The 13,853-nt window shown below is 40.0% G+C and overlaps 1 protein-coding gene across 1 annotated transcript in view; it reads left to right on the top strand.

Moving 5' to 3' along the window:
• Positions 1 to 13,853, top strand: part of GLRA2 (glycine receptor alpha 2) — a 183,493-nt gene that overhangs the window by 150,843 nt on the left and 18,797 nt on the right. The window contains exon 9 of the mRNA XM_043896172.1: positions 439 to 588. Coding sequence (XP_043752107.1) covers positions 439 to 588 — 150 coding nt within the window. The remainder of the gene's footprint in view (positions 1 to 438; positions 589 to 13,853) is intronic.

The raw sequence follows: 13,853 nt of genomic DNA, 5'->3' as shown, positions 1-13,853 counted from the left end.
CACATATAGTTTATTTCTCATCCGAGTTTTAGAATTATCTTAATGAGTTTTTAAATGTTAAGAAAAATATAAGGAAATGAGCAGCTTCAAGAGTAACCCTGACTCTGTTTTATCTCAAAGTTTTGTTTTTCTTCCTTGTTTTCATGAAGGCAATTCTTGTAGTTATCTTTGGGGATGGTCTCAGGGGCTACTTGAACAGGTGGACTATACTGAGAAAGACAGAAGGACCTGGGGCGGGGGGTGGAGAGGGGGCTGTAATTCTCACTGCTCTGCTCAGAATCTGCAAAGTGGGATGGAAAATGCTTAAGCATTTTCTTAAGGAAAGTCTAGAAAATAATCCTTGCTGAAGAGAACTGAGGTTTGTCTGCTGCTCACACCATAAGGAACCTGGTTTCACCACCAGTGTTCAAGGTGCTTCTCTCTCTCCCTTTCTCTCAGGTCTCCTACGTAAAAGCGATTGACATCTGGATGGCGGTGTGCCTTCTGTTTGTGTTTGCAGCCTTACTGGAATATGCAGCAGTGAACTTTGTCTCCAGGCAGCACAAGGAGTTTCTGAGGCTCCGGAGAAGACAGAAGAGGCAAAATAAGGTACCGTTGACTCTGAGTGCAGACAAAGTCAGGCAGAGTTCGAGGTGTTTAACCAGTCAATGTAATTTAGAAAATAGAACAACACATAGTGAGCAAGAAGCTGAAGTTAATTTTTGTCCTGATTCATTCTACTGTACTGAATTACTGCTCAGGTTGGTCCTTTAAAATTGGGGCAGAGTTGTCACATTTAGCAAAGAAAATTCATCAAGAGATGAATGGATAAAACAGATGTGGTATACATATACAATGGAATATTACTCAGCCATAAAAAGAATGGAATAATGCCATTTGGAGCAATATGGATGGACCTAGATATTATCATACTAAGTGAAGTAAGTCAGACAGAGAAAGACAAATATCATATGTTAGCACTTATAGGTGGAATCTAAAAAATGATACCAATGAACTTATTTATAAAACAGAAATAGACTCACAGACATAGAAAACAAACACGGTTACCAAAGGGCAAAGGGAGAGGTGGGATAAATTAGGAAACTGGGACTAACATGTACACACTACTCACCATGGAGAACAGTGTGGAGATGTCCTTAAAAACTAGGAATAAAACCACCATATGACCCAGCAATCCCACTACTGGGCATATACTCTGAAAGTGAAAGTGAAGTCGCTCAGTTGTATCTAACTCTTTGCAACCCCATGGACTGTAGCTCACCAGGCTCCTCTGTCCACGGGATTTTCCAGGCAAGAGTACTGGAGTGGGTTGCCATTTCCTTCTCTGGAGGATCTTCCTGACCCAGGGATCAAACCCAGGTCTCCTGCATTATATACCCTGAGAAAACCATAATTCAAAAAGAAACAGGTACCCCAATGTTCACTACAGCACTATTTACAATAGCTAGGACATGGAAGAAACCTAGATGTCCATCAACAGATGAATGGATAAAGAAGTTATGGTACATATATATAATGGGATATTACTCAGCCATAAAAAGGAACACATTTGAGTCAGTTCTAGTGATCTGGATGAGCCTAGAGCCTGTTATACAGAGTGAGAAAAACAAATATCATATATTAACACATTATATATGGAATCTAGAAAATTGTACTGATGAATCTATTTGCAGGGCAGGAAGAGAGACACAGACATAGAGAACAGACTGGTGGACACAACGGGGGAAGGAGAGGGTGGGACAAATTGAGAGAGTAGCACTGAAACATATACATTAGCATATGTAAATTAGATAGCTAGTGGGAAGTTACTTTAAAATATAGGGAACTCAAATTAATACTCTGTGACAACCTAGAGGGGTGGGATCAGGTTGGGGGTGGGAGGGAGGCTCGCCAGGGAAGGGACATACGTTTACTTATGACTGATTCACACTGTTGTATGGCAGAAACCAATACAACACTGTAAAGCAATTATCCTCCAATTAATAATTTTAAAAGAGGCCAAAAATCATATATATACTACTATATGTAAAATAGGTAAATGACAAAGGACCTACTGTATAGCCCAGGGAACTTTACTCAGTATCTTATAACTGAAAATGGAAAAGAATCTGAATAAGATTGCATATATATACACACATATATATGACTTAATCCCTTTGCTGTACACCTAAAACTAACACAACAATGTAAATTAACTATACTTCAATTAAAAATATATATAGGGCACACAAGCCTGAATTTCAGATAAATGATAAACAATATTTAGTACAAGTACATCCCAGATGTTGCATGGAACAGACTTATATTACTAAATTATTCCTTGTTTATCTGAAATTAAAATCTAACTGACAGCTTTGTGTTTTGCTACAGCCTAGAAACTGTAGTGGAGATATATACTCCATCTGAAAAAATTACTTTAAAACCTTGTTGATTTGAACATTAATAATCTGTGTGTCTTTGCACACAAAATTACTTTGACTTTTTCATGAATTGCTTGGCTTTATGTAAATAAGGTCCAAATCATGTTGATTTCAATCTGATAAATCCAATTAGACTGATTTCATTGTCTCAACTTACATTTTAATGCAGAAACCCCAAATTTACATTACCTAGAAGTTTGAAGTTGGAAATACATGGCTCAAAATCTCCACTTCAGTGGTTCCCAAACTTGGCCTGCACATGAGAATAGCCTGGAGATCTTTCAAAAATCCCAAACCTTGGTCATACCTCATACCCATTAATCTCAGTCTCGGAATGGGGCACAGGAGTATCTCTGAAGCTCCCCAGGTAATTCCATGTACAGACGCATTTGGGAAGCAGTGGTCTGGTTTATAATTCAAATTCATATAGCACTCCAGAAGCCTTGCACTTGTTTTCAGTTTCAGATTCCAGGAGAGGAACATGCTCTTTGGTATGTAGAACATTAGTGCCTGTAACAATATCACTAGAGAACTGAAGTTCAAGTTTTACACACAGGAGATGAAAGACAGTTTTCAAAATCTCCTCCCCCTAAAAAATGATAAATTGAACCCGCTGGTAAAGTATAGTTGTACACTACTCTGTTGGAGCAAAACCAAAAAGGCTTCATTGTCAGTTTTAATGCTCCAAATACCTAGATGTAAAGCTGAACATTGTAAGGTATGCTATTTTTTACATTTTTATTTATGAATTTTTGGTTGTGCTAGGTCTTCCTTGCTGCTGAAGGGCTTTCTCTAGATGCACAGAGTGGGGATTACTCTCTAGTTGCAGTACACGGGCTTTTCATTGCAGTAGCTTCTCTAGTAGCAGAGCATGGGCTTCGTTGCCCTGTGGCATGTGGACTCTTCCCGGACCAGGGGGATCAAACCCATGTCCCCTGCATTGGCAGGCATATTCTTAACCACTGGAACACCAAGGAAGTCTGAACATTGCAATTTAGATGTTGCTTACATTGAGGAGCTTATACGTGTAAAAACTGAGTCATTACATCATGTGCCAAAATGTTTCCTCACATACTCTGGGCTGGTACCGTGTGTGTGCCCTCTTTCTCTCTTCCCCTCATCCCAGGAAACAACACACACAAGTGCATGCCCTTTGCTGCACATTGTTCAGTATCAAGCCTCTCTCAATTTTCACCTCCCTGTTGGTGATAACCATTTCTTGAACCTCTCCCATAGGTGTCTAGCACAAAGTGGCAGAAGTTTGAGGTCACCTGTGCCACTCGGGAAATATTACTAGAATGTAAAGGTTTTACAGTTACACAAGCTGTATTCTCAGAATTCCCTGGTTTAGCTTAGTAATTACCCACTGACTGTATGCTCTCCCAGACCAGAAATAGAAAAGGAGCTTCATTTTGCTCCCTGACTCTGAATAACTGGAATACTTTCATGGAATGCTGTGTGGAGGATTCTTAGGCTGTATCTGTATCTTATCATAAGTCACCCGGAATGCTTGTTAAGAGCAGAGAGAGTGTCACACCCCAAATCTTGTGAAACAGTCTGCAGGGAGGTCACTGAGAATTACTACTTTTCACAAGTGTCCCCGTGAGTCCTACGGTAAGGTTGTTTGGGGGAAATGTGGGCAGTATTAGAGCAGTGGTAGAGAATGGGAAAGACAAAAGAGTGGGAAATGAGGTTGGAGGAATGGTAATTTCAAGTTCATATAAGACTTTGTAGACCGGTATGAAAGAACAGATTTTATTCTGATTGGATTAGAGTCACTGGCTAGATTCAACATAGCAAATATCAGGATGTTGAGTGGGTAGTTCATGAGAAGCAGCAGCAGATTAGTCAGGAGGCTATTACAGAAATATGGGGACATGTTGCTGGCATAGACTGTGGTACTGGTCATAGAAGTGGTCAGAGTCAAGATTCATTCATTCATTCCAAAAATATTTGATTCATATTGTGTGCCAGGAGCTACATACATCATTAGAATATATATTTGAACAGCACAGACAAATTGCAATTCCATGATGAAATTTACATTCTAGTGGTTATCCTTTTGGGGTAAAACCAAGAGGTCATGCTGATGCATTTGATGTGGGGAGGTGAGGAAAAGAGAGGACTATGTCTCATATTCTTGGCTTCAACAACTTCGTGGGTAGTGTTTATGATGGGGACTATTGCAGACTTGGGGTGGAACTCAGGTCATTTTGATGCCATTAAACTTAGATGCCTGTAAGACATGCCAGTAGGGTTAGCAAGTAATTATACAGATAAACACACCTAAGGGAGAGAAGAAATCTGAAAAAGGATCTTTGAGAGTAACCAGCAAACAATGTTTTAAATCCACAAAACTGGGTAAGATCACCTCCTAAGTGTAAATTCACAAAAAAGGTAACCATGTGAGGTGATGGATATGTTAATTAGTTTGATGGTGGTAATCATTTCACAGTGTACACTTATAGCAAAACCTCACACTGTACATCTTAAATACACTCAACTGTTATTTGTCAATTATAAAGTTTGGGGGGGCGGGTAACTTAATTACAACATTGAGTAATGAAATCATTCCTCAAAGAAAAGGAAAAAAAAAAGCTCTGAGAAAGGAACAGTCCACCATTGTAAAAGCCTGTCTAGAACAAAGGAAATGATGGCAGAGTTTAGACATCACTTCCATTTGCCTTTGCTGTGCTGGAGAGCCCAGAAGATAGCATGGAAGATAATGTGGGATAATGGGAGGAACCTTTTTTCAAAATGGAAGATAAAAGAACATGTTTAACAATAGGAATATTGTAGCTAAAAGGGAAAAATCAACACTGCAGTGAAAGAACACCAGAATTTCAAGGGAGAAAAAAACACCTTGAGAAGAAAGGGTGACAATTCAGAGTCAAGGGTCAGGGTTAACCTTACATGGGGACAGATATTTCAGCCATTTTAATAATGACTTAAATTAGGGTCAGTTCATTCATGAGGACACCAAAACAGTTAAATAATTTGCCCATGCTTATGAGTCACAAAATAGCACAGCAAGATCTGAAATGTGATACTGTCTCCAGAGACCACGTGCTTTCCCACTGTACCGACAAAAGGGCAGAATGACAGTGGGTGCTGATCCATTGGTAGTTTGATGATGGTACAGTGTAGGAACTCCTAATTGCTCCTATCATTTCCAAGGATTATCAGGGAAGTTATAAGCTGAAAATGGGATGGAAAGAAGGAATATAGAAAGTTTAAGGAGGAAAGAGATATGATATTAAATAGTAGTTTGGGAGAGTAAAAAACCAATGCTCTCAAGAGAGAGATGGGGTCAGGATGCTGAGGCAGATGTAGTGGGAGACTGCATCTGAGGTCTGTGGCTATGAATTTAAAGTTTAAGCTGAAATTTAAAACTTTAATTAAAACAACAAGCAGGTGTGTGACCCTTTGTAGTCAAGGGTCTTACTACCATTGACAATTAAATTTGGGGGGAAAAGAAGAGGAGGAGGCATTTCTAATTATTTATCCCTTAGGAAATGACATCTTTCCAAGCCAGTGCTTTTCAAATTATTTGAGTCTAAATTATGTTAACAAAAAATGGTAACAAGAACTCACAGTGATTGAGGGCTTACTATAAACCAGGCACTAATCTAGGTACTTTCCATACAGGAATTGATTTAATCCCCACAACTCTGAGTGCTGTGATCATACAGCCGGCTTACTACAGAAAGTGCTAGTTCTGCCCATTTTTCTGATGCCCTGTGTAATTTGGCATTTGTCCTGAATTATTAGTTCTAAAATAAAACACCTATTAATAGTTGCATTAAAATAAACTGAGATGGGTTTGGCGGACCTTTACTCTGTATACATCTGCTTTCTGTCATGGTGTGACCTTCTGGGGTGGGGGCATACAGGTGCAGTACACAAGTTCTCACTTCAACAAGTGCTGAAATCTAAAAAAAAAAAAAAATATCACCATCTGTGGCTTCTGTTCTTGAACCTTTCCAAAAGCAATGTCAGAACTAAGACTCTTTCCAGGATAACCGGAACAGAAGTTGCTGATAAAATCAAGTGCACTCAGACAAAAGAGGCTGGGGATAAACAAATCTTTGATTTGGTCTGTCAGTGGTGAGATACTGCTGTCCTGCTAACAAGCATCTGGGGCACCAGCCTGGGCCCATGATACGGCATGCAAAACCCATTAAGCCTCTAGGCAACTACTTGGTGGGGTCAACGGGAAACATGGCAAAATCATAGGTTTGGTGAACATGAGACCATCATCATAGAGGCTGAGCAGTCTTGCTGTCGGCATCTGAATGCTCATGATTGAATGGCTTTGTGATGTTTTGATCATTTAAATCTGTAATTGCCTTATTATTTGATAATTACTGCAAAATAAACAAAGCATCATCATTATAGAGCTGGATGGTCCATGCCACTTTCCACTATCACAACTGTCCTTGTTGAGATAAAATGTGGTCATCCTGTCAATAATGAAGGCAGTATTCTTATCTCCATCCTACAGATGACAAGAGGAAACCACTGAGAGGTTAAGGAAAACAACCAAAGCCACACAGGCAGGCAACTTGCCTCCAGGGCCCCCGACCTCAGCTGCTGCTGTGCACAGATCATGTTTTACATCTTATATTCTGATCCAGTATCTTGCTCACTCACACACTTAGACATCTCTAATGTACCCTAACATTTTCTATTATGTTTTTTTTTTAAGGCCGGTCCATCAGGGATGAGGTTGGAGTGAGGCAAGTGCAATTAGTCACATGAGTACAGGGTCAGATCTTGTTTTTATTTAAATCTGGTATTTTTTTTCACCATGGATTTTTTGCATTAATAAGGAATTTTTCAAATACTGTATTAAAATAATGCCCTGAAGTACTGGGGTTTTGGCACCCCTTACATTTTGCACCTGAGACCTTACTCACCTTGCTCTAGTTTCAGCCCAGCTGGTGATGAACTATTAAATTTTCATACTACTAGGTTGTAGCCTGAATATAAAGCAAAAACAAGCCACCATTTTTAAATGTTCAATGTCTCCAATGAAAAAAGGCATCTCTTTAGTTTCCCACTAGGAAACTGACCTCCCCAGCACAATACAGTTGATTCTTTAGATGGTATAAGAATATCCAAGAGCAGATTACTTCCCAAAGTGACACTGGCATGATGATTTATTCAAGGAAGGTGTTTATGGAGGGAGCCCCTGAGACTACAATTACTTCTGTGGGAAGAATATCTGGTGCTTACTGAACAAGTTATGAAATAGGGCCACTGTCACGGAGGGACCAGACAATTTGCAATTAGGTGCATTTGCTTTTCCTTCTCTACATCTCAACAAGCAGCCAATTTTATCAAAGCTGAGTTTCTCAGTAAAAATCAAGCCAAGATCTTCACTGACAGATCCTGCAAATCCCTATGATTGGGCCAAGCTTGGTCTATTAGAAGTTGATGTCCAGGGTCTATGTAGTAAAATCCTATTTTTATGTTATATCCTCAGCTCCAGTAAGTTTTCACACCATGTGATAGTTTAACAACTGTCACATAAGAACTTTAAAGCCTCACTTGTGCCTCACCCACCCTGTGTTTTTATATCTGGCCACACCACTCCTGACTTTGGCATTGGGCCTGATTTCAGAGGTTTCCAGTTACCTATTGAGCCCTGACTTTTTTATTTTCAGTGACTAAACAGAAATTGAAGCTGTTTGAGAACACGGTTATGGCTTCTAAGCCACTGAAGGCTGAGCTACCTTTTAAGGGAATGTTGTAAACACACTGTTTAGATTTCAGTCTCCCCAGAAGAAAATAAGAGGTCTTAACCTAATTAGACAACAGGCTGAGAATGTGAGGCCCGGACCAAAATGTCTCACATGAAAGTAACTTGGGAAAGTACTCATTTTTTGCAGTTTTCTCTTTCCCTCCCTTCATTTATCTGACCTTCAATTCTTAGCTAAATTGCTAATTTTTCAAAAGATAACTTATTAATTTGAAATATGTATACATATAACTGAGTCACTTTGCTGGACACCTGGAACTAATACAATATTTTAAGTCAACTACGCTTCAATTAAAAAAAAATAATTTCCTGATCCTATAGGGCTAAAAGGATGCATCCATATTACCTAATTTGTTCCTTTTATAAGGTGTCAGTTTCTACCCATTATTTGCATGTTTTACAGAATATAAAATTGAAATGTATTGTAGATGTTATTTAGGACACTGTACCTAGAAATACCTGGATCTTGCTCTCAACTAATCATCTTCCCATTGACCTATTAGAGGAGAATAAACCTACAAGCACAGTAACTTTTTTACTATTATCCAAGGCTTTAGCCTCAAATCCCAGTGCCATGCCTCAAGAGGAGAACAACTTAGAAGAAGCCCTGTCCCTCCACTCACTAGGTCCAGGAGATCTGCACTATTTCCTCCCCAATGTTTCAAAGCCCTTAGATCTTCCCACCCCAGTGGGACACAAGCCCCACTGCTGAAGGCCATAAGACAAGGACCCAGAGCAGATGTTCATCCAGGAGTGGCTTTTTCACAACCACGGGGTCCTGGAAGGTCCCCAGTCAGACCAATACTCCTCCTTAAGGACCAAAGTCTACTTCCTCTTTTTCTGGAGACATCCCTTTAAGCACTTATGGATGGTGAACTGGAAGGCCTTTTCAAAGTTTCTGGGCTAAACTGACCAAGTCCTTCCTATGATACGGCTTATAGCTCCTCAGCATACTGGTCACCCTTTCTGTAGTTTGCTAGTGACATCTTGAAGAATGAGTCACAGAATGTGACAGCCCAGGCATGATCGGGATGTAACACAGAAAACCAGTAATATCCCCTATGTTTATCTGCACTTTTCATAGAACATTAAATTATAGTAGCGCTTTTCAGTAGTCATATTCCACATTTGACTCATTTTGATGTTGCTAATGCTTGTTCATTTCCCAAGTCTTTTTTCCTATTAATACAAATAGTTGTCAAGTTATCTGTTCTTAATTATGTGCTTGATTTTTTCCAAACCTAAACAAAGGACTTCATATTTATTGTTACAAATTTTTACCTCATTGAATTTGGCCCATTTTATAGATGGCATTAATCTTCTTGATAGTGATTTAGTCATTTGGAAAATTAGCTACCACATCTAGCTCTTTAACACTGACAAATAGGTGCCAATGCCCTTCAAGCAAAGGCCACCAGGAACAAGCCAGTAATTAAGTTAGGATTACTGTTCTTTGCAGCAAGGAAGAACGTGTGCTATAGAGAGAACTCTAAACTGGGCAATTTGGGAAGAAAGTCTAAGGAAGCAGAGGTCTGCTCTAGACTGGATGCTGTCAGAAAGCAGGGGAAATTCTAGGATTAGGTATCTCAATAAATCTTATTTATAGGAGGGAAGACTAGAGTTAGAATAAAATTTTATTTGGTAAAGAAGAAGGAATCACTCATTTTAACTGAAAGAAAGATGTTGAGTATTTTCTGAGTGTCATAGTGACCTTGTTCTCATCTGTGCTTAGCGAACATTATGAAGTGACCTTGTTTTGTTTCACTACTCTGATCATAGTCTCAGAGTAACCTTGAGGATGGTATTCTGCAAGATGATTTGAACCACCAACATACAAACAGAAACTCTGTAATTTACCAGTTATGTGCCTTTAGCAGGTTACTTTTAAAAAGACTCTCTGTGCCTCCGTCTTCCCATCTGTAAATAGAATTAAAATGTATTTATCTTATAGGACTGTGGTAAAAATGAGTTTGCATGGATAAAGCTCCTACAACAGGCCCTGGCATGTGCTAAGTTCTATGTATAATGAGTGCTTGTTTGAGTATCCACTTTCTTTACCTCTAAGGTATGTGTATCCTTTATGAACAGGATCATAAAGATTTTGCTCAATTTATGAGAGAACATATTCTATACATTGGGCTTCCCATGTGACACAGTGGTGAAGAATCTGCCTGCTAATGCAGGAGGCATGGGTTCGATCCCTGGGTCAGGAAGATCCACTGGAGTAGGAAATGGCAACACAATCCAGTATTCTTGCCTGGAAAATCCCATGGACAAAGGAACCTGACAGGCTACAGTCCATGGAGTTGTAAAGAGTCAGACACAACTGAGCTACTGAGGGCGCACATACACACATTCTCCAGATTAAAATCAACTATCTTAGAATACAGCAATAGGCTGCCAACATGCGCCCTCTCCTATTTTTACTCCTCTTATCTTTCTTTCACAAAGGGAAATCAGATTGCACAGCAAGATGTCACCCATGTACAGCTATGTTTATAATCATAGAGTTGAAATAATGAATTTGTGCTTTTACTCTACAGTGTCTACACAAGAGAAGCAGAAAGAGTAAGGGCAACCTGAATTCTTCCATTTTACCTCCCACTGCTAAGATGTAGTTTAGCCACAGTCAGTCAGCACAAGACCACTTTTCTCAAAGTCAGAGAGCCCATTAAGATGCTGCCAACTCCATCCTCAAGTCTGCTTGCTTGTAAGCCTCGTAAGCATCCTATTCTAATAAATCGCTTCTTATCTACAAAAAAAGACCCTGCCAATTCAATTAGAATGTATATGGACTTTAAAAGAAGGCTGCTGAAATGCAGACATCACTACCACTAAGCCTAACCGCCAAACAAATCTAAGCAAATGGGGAATCCATTGAACTATAATTAGAGTACAGTCAACCTTTGAGAATCTTGCTTTTTTTTCGTTTTTTTTTTCTTTTTTAATTTTTATTAGTTGGAGGCTAATTACTTTACAATATTGTAGTGGTTTTTGTCATACATTGACATGAATCAGCCATGGATTTACATGTATTCCCCATCCCGATCCCCCCTCCCACCACCCTCTCTACCCGATCCCTCTGGGTCTTCCCAGTGCACCAGGCCCGAGCACTTGTCTCATGCATCCAACGTGGGCTGGTGATCTGTTTCAGCCTAGATAATATACATGTTTTGATGCCATTCTCTTGAAACATCCCACCCTCGCCTTCTCCCACAGAGTCCAAAAGTCTGTTCTGTACATCTGTGTCTCTTTTTCTGTTTTGCATATAGGGTTATCATTACCATCTTTCTAAATTCCATATATATGTGTTAGTATACTGTAATGGTCTTTATCTTTCTGGCTTACCTCACTCTGTATAATGGGCCCCAGTTTCATCCATCTCATTAGAACTGATTCAAATGAATTCTTTTTAATGGCTGAGTAATATTCCATGGTGTATATGTACCACAGCTTCCTTATGCATTCGTCTGCTGATGGGCATCTAGGTTGCTTCCATGTCCTGGCTATTATAAACAGTGCTGCAATGAACATTGGGGTGCACGTGTCTCTTTCAGATCTGGTTTCCTGGGTGTGTATGCCCAGAAGTGGGATTGCTGGGTCACATGGCAGTTCTATTTCCAGTTTTTTAAGAAATCTCCACACTGGAGAATCTTGCTTTTTAAGGTGTCTCACCTTTCTCTTAGTCAGACAACTATGCAACTGAACCGAACTGAACACCTTTCTCTGCCTCTCCAAAGGCTTGTTGTTGTTCAGTCACTCAGTCGTGACCATCTCTTTGTGACCCCATTGACTGCAGCACGCCAGTCTTCACCATCCTTCCCTATCTTCCGGAGTTTGCTCAAATTCATGTTCGTTGAGTCAGTGACACTATCCAGCCATCTCATCCTCTGTCGCCCCATTCTCCTCCTGCCCTCAATCTTTCCCAGCATCAGGGTCTTATCCAATGAGTCGGCTCTTCACAGAAGTTGGCCAAAGTACTGGAGCTTCAGCTTCAGCATCAGTCCTTCCAATGAACATTCAGGCTTGATCTCCTTTAGGATGGACTGGTTGGATCTCCTTGCAGTCCAAGGGACTCTCAAGAGTCTTCTCCAGCACCACAGTTGGAAAGGATCATTTCTTCGGCACTCAGCCTTCTTTATGGTCCAAGTCTCATATCTGTACATGACTACTAGAAAACCATAGCTTTGACTATAAAGACCTTTGTCTGCAAATATGCTGTCTAGGTTTGTCATAGCTTTTCTTCCAAGGAGCAAGCGTCTTTTAATTTCATGGCTGCAGTCACTGTCTGTAGTGATTTTGGAGCCCAAGAAAATAAAGTCTGTCACTATTTCCATTGTTTTCCCATCTATTTGCCATGAAGTGATGGGACCAGATACCATGATCTTCGTTTTTTGAATGCTGAATTTTAAGCCAGCTTTTTCACTCTCCTCTTTCACCTTCATCAAGAGGCTATACAGTAGGACCTTGTTGTCTCTCTATCTGATATATATAATAGTTTGCATCTGCTAATCCCAAACTCCCACTCTTGGAATCCCTGCAAGCCAGTGTAGAACAAGCCTCAGAGGGAAGAAGAAGTTGGGATATTTATCCCCTGCCCTCAACTGGTATTAATGGAGGGCTGTTTCTGGAGTAAGCCCTCAGCATTGCCAGCTTGCCCTGCAAAACTTGAGCATACTTTTGGGGCCTAAGACACTCCCCTTTTCCTCACAACAAGGTAGAGCAGAGCTTGTAGCAGAAAACCATGATTGTACAGTGAGTGCTGTAGGGATATGGGTGAGGCATCCACAGTGTTTACATACAGCCTCTATTATGATATCATGACAGCCTCTATCATATGTACATAGACTAATGAGCAGACACATTTTCTGTCTCTCCCTGGACTGTAAGCATCTCAAGGGCAAACTTTGAGAATGGCTGATGCTGAAGCTGAAACTCCAATACTTTGGCCACCTCATGTGAAGAGTTGACTCATTGGAAAAGACCCTGATGCTGGGAAACATTGAGTGCAGGAGGAGAAGGGGACGACAGAAGATGAGATGGCTGGATGGCATCACCCACTCGATGGGCATGGGTTTGAGTAAACTCTGGGAGTTTGTGATGGACAGGGAGGCCTGGCATGCTGCGATTCATGGGGTCGCAAAGAGTCGGACACGACTGAGCGACTGAACTGAACTGAACTATAGAAGGTATGCAATACATCTAAATTGGGTCTATAAATGAATGAATCAATAAAATAGTCTCAAAGCAAAGGAAAAGAATCATTTTGAAGAGAAGAAAATCAGTCGGATATGACCCAGTAGGAAGGAAGGTAGTAAAGAAAATATAGATAATGGGAAATAGCCTGAGATAAAAGAATTGGAGGAAAACAGTAAAAAGACAGGGATTTAATTTGCAAGGCTGCTTCTGCAAGTCACTTTTCTTTTTGCAAAAGGGAATTCCATATTGCATGCCCTAAAAGAATAGTCAATCATAATAACTAACAAAATGGAAAAAACTTGGAAGAACAGTCAATCATAATAGCTAACAAAATGGAAAAAACTTGGAAGAAGGAACATCTGAAAAATATTTTAGGACTATATACCCCTGACAAGCACCAGTTCTTTACCTTGATGATATAGGGAAATTAAAAAGTACCATGACATTTATTTTTTCTTGCTGGCTTTCAC

This window comes from Cervus elaphus, chromosome X (genome assembly GCF_910594005.1).
Source record: "Cervus elaphus chromosome X, mCerEla1.1, whole genome shotgun sequence".
In the NCBI taxonomy this organism is placed as follows: domain Eukaryota; kingdom Metazoa; phylum Chordata; class Mammalia; order Artiodactyla; family Cervidae; genus Cervus; species Cervus elaphus.
This window is presented reverse-complemented; position numbering and strand designations above follow the sequence as displayed.